Source organism: Panthera uncia, chromosome B1, assembly GCF_023721935.1.
Source record: "Panthera uncia isolate 11264 chromosome B1, Puncia_PCG_1.0, whole genome shotgun sequence".
Taxonomy (NCBI): domain Eukaryota; kingdom Metazoa; phylum Chordata; class Mammalia; order Carnivora; family Felidae; genus Panthera; species Panthera uncia.
This window is the reverse complement of record NC_064811.1, coordinates 54,035,421-54,053,939: the sequence shown is the minus strand read 5'-3', so window position 1 is coordinate 54,053,939 and position 18,519 is coordinate 54,035,421. Positions and strand designations below refer to the sequence as shown.

General features: G+C 36.7%; 1 protein-coding gene and 1 long non-coding RNA gene across 3 annotated transcripts in view; one reads left to right on the top strand and one right to left on the bottom strand.

The window, feature by feature from the left end:
* Positions 1-1,761, top strand: part of GNRHR (gonadotropin releasing hormone receptor) — a 21,398-nt gene extending 19,637 nt beyond the window's left edge. Inside the window, exon 3 of one of the 2 annotated variants that reach the window (XM_049630558.1) lies at positions 1,439-1,761. In XM_049630558.1, coding sequence (XP_049486515.1) covers positions 1,439-1,683 — 245 coding nt within the window. In that variant the 3' untranslated portion in view covers positions 1,684-1,761. The remainder of the gene's footprint in view (positions 1-1,438) is intronic. The other variant, XM_049630559.1, reaches the window with a different exon arrangement.
* Positions 1-18,519, bottom strand: part of LOC125922778 (uncharacterized) — a 20,035-nt gene extending 1,516 nt beyond the window's left edge. Inside the window, exon 1 of the long non-coding RNA XR_007457782.1 lies at positions 18,435-18,519. This is a non-coding gene — a long non-coding RNA (uncharacterized LOC125922778). The remainder of the gene's footprint in view (positions 1-18,434) is intronic.

The following is an 18,519-nucleotide window of genomic DNA, read 5'->3' as shown; positions in this document are numbered from 1 at the left end:
TACTTAATCTTTTATTTACTCAACCAGTATGTATTAACTACTCAATATTGCTAGAAATGATGATAGATGTGGATACCATGGTGAATAAAACAGGCCAGTAAACTATTCCACTTTCCTGGAGTCCACCATCTAGCAGAAAAGATAGTAAAACAATAAACCAATCATGAAATGTGATGATATTTCAAAAGAGGGAGAAATACAGTGTGTTATAGGAGGATCAATATTTTTTCAAATCTAGCCCCCGTGCTAAGCCAAGATTTTTTTTATTAAAGTATTTATCCCTACTGATTTTTTTATTACTTATGTCATTAAAGTTTACATATATTGAAGATTAAATGAAATAATGTATGAAAAGAACAAGGTCCATAGCAAGGTACAGAGTAAACGGTAATTACGCTTGTATGACAAAAATCTATAACCAATCTGTACTCAATGAACTATCGACTTTAACATTTCTAGTTAAAAATTGATTTTATAATTAAAACATCATGCATATAAATGTTTTCTTCCATATTTCCACTCTTTTGTGATCAATGAACAAGAAGTTGCAAACTTCACACAGACACCACATGTATCACACACACACCAGACACACAAAACACACACACACCATACAGTAAGCACATATATACCACACACACAGGCAACATACCCCCAGACACACACACACCACATACACCATGCACACACGCACACACACCTGCGAACTTTAAGTGATGCATCGGTATGAAAAGTGAAATTTTTTTGAATATCATAGAACATGGTTGAGAAAGACAATCTTGGACAACACACTTTCATCCATGCGTGATCCTCATTATCCTTACTGTCAGAGATATTTCAGTAAGTATAATGCTGTGTGAACAGATAATTCAATTCAGCTCAACTTTATGTTTATATATTTTTTTAATTTATATTTTAAGAGTTTGAGTACTTTCACACTTCAAATCCAAATTAGTTTGGTGGAAACTTACTTTAAAAAAATTTTTTTACATTTATTTTATTTTTTGAGAGACATATAGAGACATAGCACAAGTTGGGAAGGGGCAGAGAGAGAAGGAGACACAGAATCCGAAGCAGGCTCCAGGCTCCGAGCTGTCAGCACAGAACCCAATGCGGGGCTCGAACTCACAGACGGTGAGATCATGACCTGAGCCAAAGTTGGACACTTAACCAACTGAGCCACCCAGGTGCCCCTGATGGAAACTTATTTTTAAGAGCACTGTCATCTTTAATCTTTTCTATTCATTATGTGACATAACAGTGGAAAACCTGAAACATTAACATCCTTTTCAAACAAATTACCGTTATTAAAAATATTGGAAATGTGTTCTTATTCCAGTAATTAGTTTGAATTAGTGATTCTCTCTTCCTTTTTTGTCCATTTTGGTTTTATAATAAAACTGGTCTTTAAACACCTACTTTTTTCTCTATCTCACAGAATTACAACTGAATCAATCTAAGAACAATATACCAAGAGCTCGGCTGAGGACCCTAAAGATGACAGTTGCATTTGCCACTTCATTTACTGTCTGCTGGACTCCCTACTATGTCCTAGGAATTTGGTACTGGTTTGATCCTGAAATGTTAAATAGGGTGTCAGATCCAGTAAATCACTTCTTCTTTCTTTTTGCTCTTTTAAATCCATGCTTTGATCCACTTATATATGGATATTTCTCTCTGTAATTGGTAGAATACGCAGGAAGTCATATGAAGAAGAGCATGGTAGTGAATTTCATCAAATGAGAATAATAAACACAAAGGTTGCAGCGTTTTTATATAAAAACAGAGTTTAATGTTAACATTCTTATTCTTTTAGACATCACATTGTCAGAAATTCAAATATAAAGAAAAAATACAAAGAAAAAGAAAATTCAAGAAAAATAAAATATTACCTCATAATCATAAACTGAACTAATTTCTGCCCTTTCTGAACTCCTATGTTATATAGAGTTCTTATCATTTTCTCCCTAATAATGTGTAAATTTTTAAAAGAGCCATGGCCTAAGGCAAAGAGATTCCAAAAAGTAAGGCTCAGAAACCACAGCACAGTCTTAACCTAGGCATGCCTTTGAGAGTTTTATTCCAAGGGCTTAGCAGCAATTATATCTTATACTACAATAATATGCAAAGCACAGACAGAGTATTTCCCCTGCCCATAAGATCAATCTTCCCTCCTCTGGTTAAAAAAAAAAAGTGCAATGGATCTAATTTTTTCTTTGATTCCAAAAACATCTGAAGTTTGAATTATTCAGCAACCAACCCACCATCCATTCCAACCACCTGACAAGACTTACAAGTAGCTCTCCTTCATCCCAGTCTTGAGACAGCATGAAGTGCCTTCATAGAAACGGCAAGTGTAGAAGGATTCATATTTGGACAGGGGTTAGAACATTCCTCTAGGCTGCATAATCAGTGGAGTTTGTGGTAATTGTACTAATATAACACTGTTTTTATTTTTTTTTTTTTTTTTATTTTTTTTTTTTAAATTTTTTTTTTCAACGTTTTTTATTTATTTTTGGGACAGAGAGAGACAGAGCATGAACGGGGGAGGGGCAGAGAGAGAGGGAGACACAGAATCGGAAACAGGCTCCAGGCTCCGAGCCATCAGCCCAGAGCCCTACGCGGGGCTCGAACTCACGGACCGCGAGATCGTGACCTGGCTGAAGTCGGACGCTTAACCGACTGCGCCACCCAGGCGCCCCTATAACACTGTTTTTAAATACAATCAAGAAGAGACCTATACTGATCATGTCTTATACATAATATGCCCTCTGTTTTAATAGGAGAGATTTTTTTCTATCTTCCGATTTTACTGAATCTATAATCCACAAGTCACTAAGAAAAATAAATAATCAAATGCACAAGTGAAAAGATACTTAATACATCAGAGGAACACTGAAAATTACAGTTTCAATATATACAAGTCAACGGAGCCAACAAAGTATTGAAAATAGATAAAGAAAAACTCTGTAAATGTGTAACTAACACCTACTGATATTCACATTAAGTGGTATCATTTTCAAAATATGTGGGCACAATACCTCTTTTTATTCAGGCCTATTTCTATGTTCCATTAAAGAAGGAAAAGGATAAAAATTATGAGACTCTAATATACATTATGAGAAAAGCTTATAAGGGATAAGGGACTTTAAAGTAATTCAGGTACCATTTAATTTCTTTTTTAAAAGTAGGTAAAATAGGGGCACCTGGGTGGCTCAGTTGGTTAAGCACTCAACTCTTGATCTCGGCTCAGGTCATTATTTCCTGGTTTGTAGGATGAAGCCCCGCATCAGGCTCCCCACTAACAGTGCAGAGCCTATTTGGGATTCTTTCCCTCTCTCTCTTAATCTCCCCTGGTCATGTGAGCGCACGCGCGCTCTCTCTCTCTCTCAAAATAAATAAACTTTTGAAAAAATAGGTAAAATACCATTACATTCATATGAGATATTTAGTGCCACTCAAAGATGAAATGTAATTTCAAAATTTCCAGTGCACATGAAATTGTGGAAAGTAAATTACTAATTAGACTAATGACGGTCTTTACTTATTTTGCTCTTCTGCTCACACATACTTTTCAGTGCAGTTGTGTGTGTGTGTGTGTGTGTGTGTGTCCAATCACACATTATTTTCTAATTCCACTTCAACTGATCCTGTTTGTTACCATTGACCTCCTTCCTTCTACTCTTTCATTCATATCTTCTTTTTTACTAAGCCCATACCTTTAATTAATCAATCCATGTACGAACTCTACAGTTGAATCGGGCAAGGCTCAAAATTTGTAACATGCTAAAATACTCAAGGTTAACTTTTAAGGCATGTATATTGACATCAAGATTTTATGGTTCTACTAGATGACACAATAATATCTGTAAGTTACAATAAAACCAATCTTCTCCCTTAATCTTTATAATATACTTATTCCTAAATTGATAACAATTCTTACTTCCAGATTTAAAGGCAAAAACAACACGTATATACACAATATAATTTAAGGGCTTTATTAGACATGTGTTTAATGAACACACATGTTAGCTTTGCTCTTAGATGTTTAAGAAACTGTTCTATTTAGATATGTTCTCAGGCATTTTTTGATACATTAGCTAAAGGGCTATTCAAAATTTGGTGCAGGGGTCTTTAACCTATGGTCCATGCACAGAACTGTATTTCAATACAACTGCTTTTATTTCTGTTTATATTATTTTATGAATTTAAAAACATTATCCTGAAAGGGCTATCTAGGCCAAACCAGACAGCCAAAGGAGCTCATGTGACAAAAAAGATTAAGAATTCCTCATTGATTTTGTATAAGGAAATTTATTATGATAAAAGTGTCTCAGAACATATTCATTTGTTTATATGCATGCATAGTAATGTTAATATTGAACTGGATTGTTTCAATTTGGTTACTTACCATTTGAGACTTAGAAATCTCTCAAGGCTCAATATGTAATGAAAAACTTTGCAGAAGGAAGTAAATTATACAAATATTGTGGCCCATAAATTATAATATGAATATGGATTTAAATTAAAATTTATAGCCCAGGGCACTTGGGTGGCTCAGTCAGGTAAGTGTCCAACTTTGGCTCAGGTCATGATCTCACAGTCCATGGGTTCGAGCCCTGTGTCAGGCTCTGTGCTGACAGCTCAGAGCCTGGAGACTGCTTCTGATTTCATGTCTCCCTCTCTATCTCACCTCCCATGCTTGCACTCTGTCTTTCGCTCAAAAATAAACAAACATTAAAACAAAATGTATAGCTATAAAAGGTAAATGGGGCTTTAAATTAAAGACATACCATTCAACAGAATATTCAACATTTGGTACTTTAGTTATTTACTCTATCTCCAATCATCATAAGAGATGAGGAGTCCTTGTAAAAAAAAAAAAGAAAAAAAGAAAAGAGGATATATTCTGTAGAATGAATCCACTGTATCAGATAATTAAGATTCTATGTTGGTTGTCTCCTCCTGGCTACAATTTGGGTTTCCTCTTGCAATTCAATTTACTAAAGAAATGACATAAATGAATTAACAATGAATTGGAAAAAAAAAAGACTGCACTAATTCAATTTCAGCCTAAGAAACAGAACTATAACAGCTAAGAAAGAAAAAAAAAATACTGGAAGAGGAGTGGGTACCATAATTATATTATCTCAGTTAAAATACATTTAGAATTTCATCTATTTTACCTTTAGCCTACTTTCAAATGTTGAACCAATTTCTTGAGCTTGTCTACTTAGTATAAATTGTGTCCATAGGAAACTAAATAAAAGAGTAAGGTTGACTTTAATCTCTAATTAAAATTAATTTATTTAGGGGCGCCTGGGTGGCTCAGTTGGTTAAAGCATCTGACTCCAGCTCAGGTCATGATCTCATGGTTTGTGAGTTTGAGCCCCACATTAGGCTCTCTACTGATGCATGTGTAGAATGTGTAGAATGCATGTGTAGAAACAATAGAAGAATATATGTATTGATATATTTATCCCTGAGTGATTTTTTTTTAAATCATCTTTCTCGTGAATTCCTATAATTCCAAACTTCCCAAATGAACATAGATAGACTTTGCAACGAGAAGAAAAATCATAAATGTTATATGTGTGTTTGTATGAATTTTACATATCACTATTTCAGTCAGAATGCTTTCTGCTGTAATAAGAAACGTCAGACCAGAAGTGACATGTTTTCATCTCATATTACAGGATGTTCATAGGTAAGCATGTAGAATTGGTGAATTCAGAGCTTTGAGTTATTTTCTCTGCTTCCACTAGGCTTTACTTTCATGATTAGAAGTTAGTTGTCACCATTCTAAGCCTCCAAGTCAGAAAGAAAGCATGGCTTCTCATCAAGCATTTTTCCTTCCCAGAACTTTCAGCAACTTCTTGTTAAATTGGCTAGAACTGTAGTGCACCTGGGTGGCTTAGTCGGTTGAATGTCTGACTCCGGCTCAGGTCATGATCTCGTGGTTCATGAGTTCAAGCCCCGTGTCGGGCTCTGTGCTGACAGCTCAGAACCTGGAGCCTGCTTCAGATTCTGTGTCCCCCTCTCTCTCCGCTCCACCCCTGCTTGTGCTCTATCTCTCTCTGTCTTTCAAAAATGAATAAACATTAAAAAAAATTTGTTTAAATTGGCTAGAACTGTAACACATGACCAGTTCTAACCCAACCATGAGCAAAGGAGAGGGGGATTACTTTAAACACCTTAAGGGTATGTTTCATTTTAGGGAAGCAGGGCTCTTTTCTCTGAATGTTTAGCTACCTGATAACAAAAATAAAGAATGAAGTTCATTCTCTCTCTGCCTCTCTATCTCCTGTCTCTCTCCTGAGAGCAGAAGGGAAATGTGGAGGTCAGAAAATAGCAGTAAATTCCACTAGTAAAATAAAACTGAAATTATGTATACAATAAAATTTAAATCACATAATTTAATACAAAGCATTAAAGACTAAATACAGCTATTGGAGCATAGTAATTGCCTAGTAACTGTAGCCCTAAGGAGAAAGAACAAATTTTATTGTTTTTCACAATCTAAATCCAAACATTTTAAACTCTACTAGTTGGAATCTTCAATAGAAGTACAGGGTGGCTTCCGCCCAATTATTTACTTTCTTGGTAACTCTTGGTCCCTGTTTTTTATTTGTCTGTTTTTATAATTCATTTCATTGGGTAAGAAATTTTCAGAAATTTTGCAAATTCAGAAAATACTTCAGATCCAGAAAATAATTGTCAAATAAATTAATAGCTAAGTATGTGGCAATCTGAAGCATATTTCCCAAAAAGCTAATAAAACTTAGCTCCAAATTCCTTACTTATTCTGTTCCCTCCTCAGGCCCTGGATGTTTTTCTTATCATTTTTCTAATATTTATTTATTTTTGAGAAAGAGAGAGAGAGACAGAATTGGAGAGGGGCAAAGAGAGAGGGAGACAGAGAATCTGAAGCAGACTCTAGGCTTCGAGCTGTCAGCACAGAGCCCAACACAAGGCTCAAATGCACAAACCATGCGATCATGACTGCAGCCAAAGTCAAACACTCAACCGATTGAGCCTCCCAGTCACCCCCATTTTTCTTATCATTATCAAGTGATGTCCTTTCATTTTCTGATAGCTGCACATCATCCCTTGATCATTCATGAAAACTGTCACTGGAGGGGCCAAGATGGCAGAGCGGCATGGAAGTTCTCTGCTTCGCTCATTCCTGAAATGCAACTAGATTGGCACCAACCATTTTGCACACCTAGAAAACTGATCTGAGGATTAACACAACAGTCTGTACAACTTGAACCACAAGTGAACTCGATAGGTACATGGCACAGAGAGGTGAACTGGGGGAGAGAGAAGCCACAGAGGGTAGGGAGCTGTTTTTATGGAGAGAGGTCACAGAAAGGGGGGAGAGTACAGGAAAAACATTCCCCCTGAAAGTAGCTGAAGAGAAAGGGAAAGAGTAGAAACACCCACAAGTGAAGAAAGGGAAAATGGAGAAAGGAGAGGGTTTCAATACCATTTGGACGCTATAAAGAGGAGAGAGCAATCAGTATTGAGTCCACAGCTTAATACCTGGTGTGCTACAGTGGGAAGGGTGAATCCCCAGGAACGGGCAGCAACATCGAGGGGTCCACAGGCCACACAGGAAGAAGCAGTTCCCCTGCTAGAGAAGCATTTGGTAGAGGCTGTACAGCCACATCACAGGCAAAGGTCCGAGCACATATTCACGTTTGCTGGTATTGGAACAAAGACACTAGGGTGCAGTGAAACCTGATGCCAGTTTTGTGTTGTGATTTACCATAATCCCTGAATGAATGAATTCACCCCAAGAGAAAGAACAGGAACAAATATAAGCAAGATGTCTGGACTAGGTTGAAAAAAGCATAGATTCCCTTTTTGCAGAGATAAAAGAAGTAAAATCTAGTCAGGAAGAAATTAAAAGTGCTATAACTGAGAGGCAACCTTGAATGGATACCAGTGCAGCAAGAATGGATGAAACAGAGTAGTGAATCAGTGATATAGAGGACAAACTTATGAGAAAAATGAATCAAAAAAAGAGGGAATCTAAGGCAAAATACCATGATATAAGAATTAGAGAACTTAGTGACTCACTAAAAAGGAATAATATCTAAATCATAGGGGTCCCAGAACATGAAGAGAGAGAAAAGGGGTAAAAGGTTTATGTAAGCAAATCATAGTGTAAAACTTTCCTAACCTGGGGAAAGACACATACATCAAAATCCAAGAAGCACAGAGAACTCCCATTAGATTCAACAAAAACTGACCATCAACAAGGCATATCATAGTCAAATTCACAAAATACACGGATAAGGAAAGAATTATGAGAGCAGCAAATTCCTTAACCTATAAGGAACACAGATCAGGTTTGCAGGAGACCTATTCACAGAAACTTGGCAGGCAGAAAGGAGTGGCAAGATATATTCAACATGCTGAATCAGAAAAACATGCAGCCAAAAATTCTTTATCCAGTAACGCTGTCATTCAAAATAGGAGAGATAAAGAGCTTCCCAGACAAACAAAAACTAAAGGAGTTCATGACCACTGAAAAATCCCTGCAAGAAATTTTAAGGGGGACTTTCTGAAGGGAGAAAAGATGAAAAAAAAAAAAAAAAGCAAAAAATACCAAAAGCAACAAAGACTAGGAAGGGCCAGAGAAGACTGCAAGGAACTCCAACTCTACAGGCAACACAATATATCATCCAGTACTCACTCTAAATGTCAATGGACTAAATGCTCAATCAAAAGACATGGGGTATCAGATTGGATTAAAAACAAAACAAAACAAAACAAAACAAAAAAACCCAAGATCAATCTATATGCTATTTACAAGAGACCCATTTGAGACCCAAAGACATCCTCAGATTGAAAGTAAGGGGATGGAGAACCATGTATCATGCTAATGGTAGCCAAAAGAAAGCTGGGGTAGCCATGCTTCTATAAGGCAATCTAGATTTTAAAATAAAGATTTTAGAAGAGATGAGGAAGGGAAGATAAAACCAGCAGAAGATGGGAAATTATAAAGATTAGAGCAGAAATCAATGCTAGCGAAATAAAAAAAACACTAGAACACATCAACAAAACCAGGAGCTGGTTCTTTGAAAGAATTAACAAAATTGATAAGCCCCTCGCCAGTTTGATCAGAAAGAAAAAAGAAAGAACCCAAATAAATAAAATCAAGAATGAAAGGGAGAGATCACAATCAACACTGCAGAAATACAAACAATAATAAGAGAATATTATGAGCAATTATATGCCAACAAATCGTGCAATCTGGAAGAAATGGACAAATTCCCAGAAACATATAAACTACCAAATTGAAACAGGAAGAAATAGAAAATTTGAACAGACCCATAATTAGTAAAGAAATTGAATTAGTAATCAAAAATCTCCCAACAAACAAGAGTCCAGGGCTGGATGGCTTTTCAGGGGAATTCTACCAAACATTTAAGGAAGAGTTAACACCTATTCTTTTAAAGATGTTCCAAAAAATAGAAATGGAAGGAAAACTTCCAAACTTACTCTATGAAGCCAGCATTATCTTGATTCCAATACCAGACAAGGACCACACTAAAAAGGAAAACTACAGACTAATTTCCCTATGAACATGGATTCAAAAATTCTCAACAAGATACTAGCCAACTGGAGGCAACAATACATTAAAAGAATTATTCACTATGGGGAGCCTGGGCGGCTCAGTCAGGTAAGTGTCTGACTTCAGCTCAGGTCATAATCTTGTGGTTGGTGGCTTTGAGCTCCACGTCAGGCTCTGTGCTGACCTTGCAGAGCCTGGAGCCTGCTTCGGGTTCTGTGTCTCCCTCTCTCTCTGCCCCTCCCCCACTCATGCTCTGTCTCTCTCTGCCTCTCAAAAATAAATAAAAATGTTAAAAAAAATTTTTTTTAAAGTTATTCACCATGATCAACTGGGATTTATACCTTAGATGCAGGGCTGGTTCAATATCCACAAATCAATCAATGTGATAATAAAAGAAAGGACAAGAACCACATGATCCTCTCAAAAGATGCAGAGAAAACATTTGACAAAATACAGCATCCTTTCTTGATAAAAAAAAACCTCAGGAAAGTAGAGATAGAAGGATCATACCTCAAGATCATAAAAGCCATATATGAAAGACCCACTGCTAATATCATCCTCACTGGGAAAAAACTGTGAGATTCCCCCTTAAAGTCAGGAACACAACTGTGATGTCCACTCTTGCCACTGTTATTCAACATAGTATTGGAATTCCTAGCCTCCGCAATCAGACAGCACAAAGGAATAGAAGGCATCCAAATCGGCAAGGAGGAAGTCAAACTCACTCTTCATGGATGACAAGATACTCTATATGGAAAACCCAAAAGATTCCACCAAAAAACTGCTAGAACAGATCCATGAATTTATCCTAGTCACAGGATCTAAAATCAATGCACAGAAATCAGTTGCATTCCTATACACCAATAATGAAGCAGCAGAAAGAGAAATCAAGGAATCCATCCCATTATAATTGCACCAAAAACCAAAAATACTTAGGACTAAACCTAACCAAAGAGGTGAAAAATCTATACACTGAAAACTACAGAAAGCTTATGAAAGAAGTTAGACACAAAAAATGGAAAAATATTCTATGGTCATGGATTGGAAGAACAAATAGTGCTAAAATATCAATACTACCAAAGCAGTCTACATATTTAATGCACTCCCTATCAAAATAACGCCAGCATTCTTCACAGAGCTAGAACAAATAATCCTAAAATTTGTATGGAACCAGAAAAGACCTCGAATAGCCAAAGCAATCCTGAAAAAGAAAACCAAAGCTGGAGGCATCACAATCCTGGACTTGAAGATGTATTACAAAGCTGTAATCATCAAGACAGTAGGATACTGGCACAAAAACAGACACTCAGATCAACGGAACAGAATAGAGAACCCAGAAATGGACCCACATGCGTATGGCCAACTAATCTTCGACAAAGCAGGAAAGAATATCCAATGGAATAAAGACAGTCTCTTCAGCAAATCGTGTTGGGAAAACTGGATAGCAACATGCAGAAGAATGAACCTGGACCATTTTCTTACACCATACAAAAATAAACTCAAAATGGATGAAAGACCTTAACGTAAGGCAGGAAGCCATCAAAATCCTTGAGGAGAAAGCAGGCAAAAACCTCTCTGACCTCAGCCACAACAACTTCTTACTCAACATGTCTTCAGAGGCAAGAGAAACAAAAGCAATAATGAACTATTGTGACCTCAACAAGATAAAAATCTTCTGCACAGCAAAGGAAACAATCAGCAAAACTAAAAGGCAACTGACAGAATGGAAAAAGATATTTGCAAACGACCTATCAGATAAAGGGTTAGTATCCAAAATCTATAAAGAACTTATCAAACTCAACAACCAAAAAACAAATAATCCAGTGAAGAAATGGACGAAAGACATGAATAGACACTTTTCCAAAGAAGACATCCAGATGGCTAACAGACACATGAAGAAATGCTCGACATCCTCACCATCAGGGAAATACAAATCAAAACCACAATAAAACACCACCTCACACCAGCCAGAATGGCTAAAATTAACAACTCAGGCAATGACAGATGCTGGCAAGGATGCAGAGAAAGAGGATCCCTTTTGCACTGCAGATGGTAATGCCGACTGGCGCAGCCACTCTGGAAAATAGTACTGAGGTTCCCGAAAAAAATTAAAAACAGAACTACCCTATGACCCAGAAATTGCACTACTAGGTATTTAACCAAAGGATGGAGGTGTGCCGTTTTGAAGAGGCACATGCACCCCAATGTTTATAGCAGTACTATTGACAATAGCCAAGATATGGAAAGAGCCCAAATATTCATTTTCAGATGAATGGATAAAGAAGATGTGGTGTGTGTATATATATATATATGTGTATGTGTGTATATATATATATGTGTATATATATATGTATATATATATATATATATATACATACACACACACACACACAATGGAGTATTACTCGGCAATCAAAAAGAATGAAATCTTGACATCTGCAACAACGTGGATGAAACTAAAGGGTATTATGCTAAACAAAATAAGTCAGTCAGAGAAAGACAAATATCATATGATTTCACTTACATGTGGAATTTAAGATACAAAACTGATGAAGATAAGGGAAGGGAAGAAAAAAATATATAAAAGCAGAGAGGGGTCAAAACATAAAAGACTCTTAAGTATAGAGAAAAGTGAGGGCACTGGCTGGGGTTGTGGGTAGGGGGGACGTGCTAAACGGGCAAGGAGCATTAAGGAGGATACTTGTTGGGATGAACACTGGGTGTTATATGTAGAGGATGAATCATTAGATTCTACTCCTGAAATCATTATTGCACTGTATGCTAACTAACTTGGATGTAAATTAAAAAATAATCATCATCATAATAAAAAAAGAAAACAGTCACTGTACTAAAGCAGTGCTGAGCCCCCATCTGAATAACCATTCTGTGTGGGAATTCCACTTTTCATCAGTCTAGTACATTTTTAATTCCCCTGAAAGGGAAAAGGGGTAATTTTTTAAGAACTTGAGGAGAAAGCCCAGCATCTTGAGTGGAAGTGGACAGTGATGAAATCCTACACCTATTAACTTCCTAGCTGAGACACTCTTCTTAGTTCTCTGAAACCATGCCTCCCTAGTTTTCTTCCTATCTTACTCACTGTTGTTTCTCAGTTTCATTTTGTGTTCCTTCTCTTCTACCTAATATATATATGGACTCAGAACTAGGGATTCTTGGTTTGTCTATCTTCCCTACCATGTAAGGGTGTGTGTGTGTGTGTGTGTGTGTGTGTGTGTGTGTTGGCCTACACACACATGTGGAAAGCAGGAGTTAGAGGAAGCAGGGTAGAGCAGTGCAAAATGTGGTCATAGGTCTGGCAGCACACACATCATCAGGGAACTTGTTAGAAATGTAAATTCTCAGGCCCTGCCCAGGCATACCGAAGCAGAAATTGTGGGGTCCAACAATCTGTGCCTTAACTGGCAAGTCAGGTAATTCTGATGTGTGTGAAGTTTGATAGCTGCAGGGCTAAAGTTTCTAGCTACCAAATCAAAGATGAGAAAACAAGTCAAAGATGAGAAGGAGGAGGATCTGACATTGTTTCAGTCAAGAAGAAAAGGTATAAATGTGACAACATAGTTCAGGAAGCCACTGTGTCTGATGGTGAACAGTCACTGTGGTTGAATTTGGATCTCTGGAATAGGGCTCTGAATGTCTTCTGTCACAAAAGGGCTTTTTTTTTTTTTTTAATTTTTTTTTTTCAACGTTTTATTTTATTTTTTGGGACAGAGAGAGACAGAGCATGAACGGGGGAGGGACAGAGAGAGAGGGAGACACAGAATCGGAAACAGGCTCCAGGCTCCGAGCCATCAGCCCAGAGCCCGACGCGGGGCTCGAACTCACGGACCGTGAGATCGTGACCTGGCTGAAGTCGGACGCTCAACCGACTGCGCCACCCAGGCGCCCCACAAAAGGGCTTTTTATGGAGGTGCCTTTATCCTCCAATTTGGGAGGAACCTGATGTGTTTACAGTATATTGTCTAGAAAGCCACAAGGATGTGGAGCCCCACTTAGGGATTTTTAGGTTTGTCATCTGTTTTCTATCAATAATAGCAGAAGGTTAAACTTAGGAGCATCACTTATTACATTTTATTTCCAGTCACTATTGCATAAGTAGTTAAATCAAACAAGAAAATAGTCTTGCAAAATTATATTTCAGCTGTTAATCTATGATTTGTCTACTGCTCTGTAGGCAATATTTTTAAAATATTTCAGGAAAATCTGATATGCACATATCCTAACTCATAGAGCATTTAAGAGAATAATTATTCACATTTTGAAAAGGCTTATTTCCTTCACAAAGGAATTCCTCTGGGTTCTTCTATATAGTTACCTTCGAGCCAGTTCAAATGTTACTGCAACACCTTTCGGCAAAGAAGCTTGCCTCAGAATTCAGGAGGTTGGCTGCTTTCCAACTATGTTCATGGAGACCTGACCCGGGGACTGAGTACTTCCTATTCTTTCTGATAATCATGAAACAACTGTTCCAATTTTGGGAATCTTGGCATAATATATTAGGAAAATACCAAATGAATAAATTAGAAATAAAATTAGGTTCTAGTCTTGACCCTTCACCTCCAATGATGTGAATTGATTCAAGACATTTAACCATTTTGAGTCATCCTTGGAAAAACTATAAGGCTGTGCATGTATATGACTATTAAGTATCTTTCCTTTGCTAATATTCAATAACTTAGGACCATAAGGTGAAAAAGTGCATGTAAATAAGCTCTGTAATTATAAAACACAACATAGATGTTATCTTTACCATTTATGATGTGAACTATTTGATTTACAGAAAGCCAATTGGCATTAAGTTTTCAGGAAGATATTCATTACAATGTACACCTATATAATGATCAAGATGGGGAGCTTTTAAACGCATTGTTGTATCATGGATTGGATCCAGAACTGAAAAAAAGTGACATTTGTGAAAAACTGGTGAAATCAAAATAAAGTATATAGTTATATAATAGTATTGTACCAATACTAATTTCTTTGACAAATGTATCACGGTTATGGAGGATGTTATCTTTAGGGGAAGCTGAGTAAAGTGTACACAAAAATTCTCTGCCTTACCTTTGCAACTTTTCTAATTCTATATTTCTAATATTACACCAAAATAAATATTTAAAATAAAATTATTGTGCTACACCTTTGGAACATAACTATGCATTCATACATACATATATGAATATATATGTGCCACATGAACAACAGAAATAAAGGAAAGAGACAGTGGGTCTTTGACAGATCAAAGTTGAGAAGGGAAGTGAGCCAGGAAATCACAGAACTGAAACCACCATATTTCTTTTTAACATTTCACAGAAAAGAGAGCTCTTTGAAGTTAGAAAAGTTTTACTGAAAGCTGTGAGAAAGAAAAGATAAACTTGGACTAAGAAAGTAAAAATCTGCCTTGCCATTCATCAGATATAGATAACAGACACAGATAAAGTAAGCTGTAAAATTAACAGAAGATAATATTTTTCTCAAAAACATGCTGCAAAGTGTCACAAAAATTTCCAACTTTAGTTAACTGCCACATTTTTTACTCACAATCAGAGTGTCAAAAACCTTGTTCTTTGAAATCAATTCATTAAGATTAAAATATCCTACTCTTGGTGATGATCTAAATCACTTAACAGAGAAGCATGCTCTACTTTCAACCCTAGGACAGAACTTCAGAAAACAGTTATGTGGATACATGACACATCTATGTTAGCTCCAATTTTCAAGAAAATAGCACCTGGAATCTATGATGGAGTCCAGACCTAATTTAGACACCTTTACAAACAGCCTCACTTTCTTTTGAGCCTACAAAACACTTCTTTAATTTCTCCTAAACTCCACACTTCCCCAAATTCCTATAATAAATATATATTCTCCTTTGTTTGGTGAGGCATCCCATAGTTCTGGAATGTGGACTCCTTCCTTGCAATGAACCAGAAAACTGACTTTCTTGAAATACAGGGTTGTTTTTTTTTTTTTTTTTTTTTTTTTTTTAATGATGGATTTAGGCTTCTTGGACGAGGAAGCCTGCCTCATACTAAAAGTTCAGGATAATAATTTCACATAAAAATCAACAACAGGGGCGCCTGGGTGGCTCAGTCGGTTGAGCGGCCGACTTCGGCTCAGGTCATGATCTCGCGGTCCGTGAGTTCGAGCCCCGCATTGGGCTCTGTGCTGACAGCTCAGAGCCTGGAGCCTGTTTCAGATTCTGTGTCTCCCTCTCTCTGACCCTCCCCCGTTCATGCTCTGTCTCTCTCTGTCTCAAAAATAAATAAACGTTAAAAAAAAAATTTAAAAAAACTCAACAACAAAAAAGTATCAAGTTCAAATACTATATAAAACTATTATTTAAAAAGAGAATAAGGAGCATAACATCATCATTATATATAATGAAAACATATCTGAAAGATGTACCACAAAAATAGATCAGAACTTGTAAGTTACTATTTTTAATTTTTTTGAGGGGGAGGTGAGGGAGAGGGAGAATACCCCAAGCAGGTTCCATGCCCAGCACAGAGCCCCTATGGTGCTCCATCTCACAACCCTGGGATTGTGGTCTTGAGATCACGACCTGCAGGTGCCCCTGTAAGTTACTATTTTTAAGCTAACTAAACAAAAAAGATACAAAGTAGGAAAGAACAATATGATTCAGAATTAGAAAAACTCAACTCCATGGCAGGCATCCGTTCACAATTTTTATTAATATCAAATCATCACATTGTACACTTTAAGTATCTTACAATTTTGTCAATTACCTCAACAAAAATGGAGAAAAACTCACAAATGGGGTGCCAGACCTCAGGAGAATTAATAATAAAGAAAAAACAGGAAGTGGGGTAAGTGGGATGCATAGAATGGGTGAAGGGAATTAAGAGGTACAAACTTCCAGAATATATTCCAAAATATAAATTATATTCCAAAAATAAATATGTCACAGAGATGAACAGTACATCATAATGAATATAGTCAGTAATATTATATCAACATTATAAAAGAAAAAAAAGAATAAACTAGAAGGAACACAAAAGCTAAGGCATATAACAGATTATGATTTCCTGTAAAGAACATGAGCCAATCCTTAGGTTGATGTTTCCCTACTCATTTTGGTTGTCTGATGCTCATTCTCTAGTAATTCTTCAGGAAGCGTTCATGACAACGATAGTCTCATCAAATATTGATACAATATCAAGTGTTGATATTAGTTTATACACTTTGTACATGAGAGTTGCTTTTGCTGGATATAAAATCTTTAGTCCATATTTTACCCTTGAGCATCCTAAATATATTGTTCCACTTTCTTTTGGCAAAAAAGTTTCAATGTCAAAAGTCTAGTGATTTTCCAGTTTTCTCCTATTTTGCAAATGTAACAATATATTAAATTCTGTTAAATAGGGGTATTTGCTATATATTTGAAACAATTCACACTGTATTTCGCCATATCTAAGATGATCTCAAATTTACCATTATTTTCTGTATTGATGAAAAAGGAAAAATTACATTCCACTGTGGGTTCAGCTTCTGGCTTTGTCCAGCAATGCCAAGGGTGGCAGAAACGTTTACTCAAGACGCCAAGCAATTCAAGAGAGGTGAGAGGGAGGCTAAGGAAAGACTCCCCAAGCTGCTCTCAAGCTCCTGTATTTATTAGGCATACATTATAAAGAAAACATTGTGCAATATGTCAGTGGCTACCTGCCAGTTAGAACATATAGAAAGCATGCAAAACAAAAACAAACACAAAAACTACAAGGCATTCCCAAGACTACAAAAGAGCAGATGCTGAAAACAGATGGAGAACACGACAAGATAGTCCATAGCTAACATTGTCTAAGGAATTCTTGAGCACAGGCAGGACCCAACCCCTAAATACACATTAACTAGATACTAGCCCATTGTTTTCAGGAGAGCCAGAAAGCAGTGTAATGCATTCCCTATAATCTCCTTAACCAGGACATAGCTATTTGACTTCCAACATTCCAACTTAAGGGATATTAAAATGTAAAGAAATGTGGATTGCACATGAAATTCAGGCTATTCATTTTCTTTTTCTGTATAACAATTTACCATAAACATAGTACTAAACTTAGTTACTAGAGTAGAACCTTGAAAGAATGAGAGGTAGACCAAGTTCCTTTTAATGATTGTGTAGAAAAGGTACACAACTGGATTAAGAAACTTGAATGATGCCATAGGTCAGTAGTATGAAGTTCCAGGTATTTGGAAATGTTAAATTTTGAAATGAGACTAAAGAGGCACAAAGGATAATGCAGTTTTGCCTGGATCCTCCGTCCACACTAGAGAGGAAGAAATTCTAATTAAGTAAAAGTATCATACATCACAGAAAATGATATAAAGTCAAAGTATATGTTAACTTTTAAAATCCTCTAGCTACTTCTTCAAATATTCCGTTTATTTACCATGAAAGACAAATCCTACCTAATGCTGAGTCCTACTAATTCTTGTTTTCTAAGAAAGGTGAAAGGGGAACCAAATGAAAAAGGATTAGAAGTACTTAGACATGTGTTCTAGTACTTTATCTTGACAGTCTGTGACCTTGACCAAGTCACTCATGCCGTCTGCAATTTCCTTTCCCTCACTCATAAAGTGGAGGCAAACTGGATGACAATGTCATTCATTGCTCTTAAAATCACGACTCCATTAAATCAGTTAACGTGCCTGGCTTGTAGCAGAAGCCCAAAATTATTTGTTAAAAGTATAACGTCTTAAAATGGAATTCCAGAAATCCTGAAAATCTGGAACTACTTACTACAAACTTTCAATCTTTTAAAGCTATCACTTCGCTAGCTACTGGAACCTCTGTGCCTTGCTACAGAGCCAAGGTTACCTCATAACTTCAGTGTTTCAGCTCATTTAGAACTGCAGAATCCTCAGTCGCAGCAGAGCCTTTCACTACACCCACCTGCCGCAAG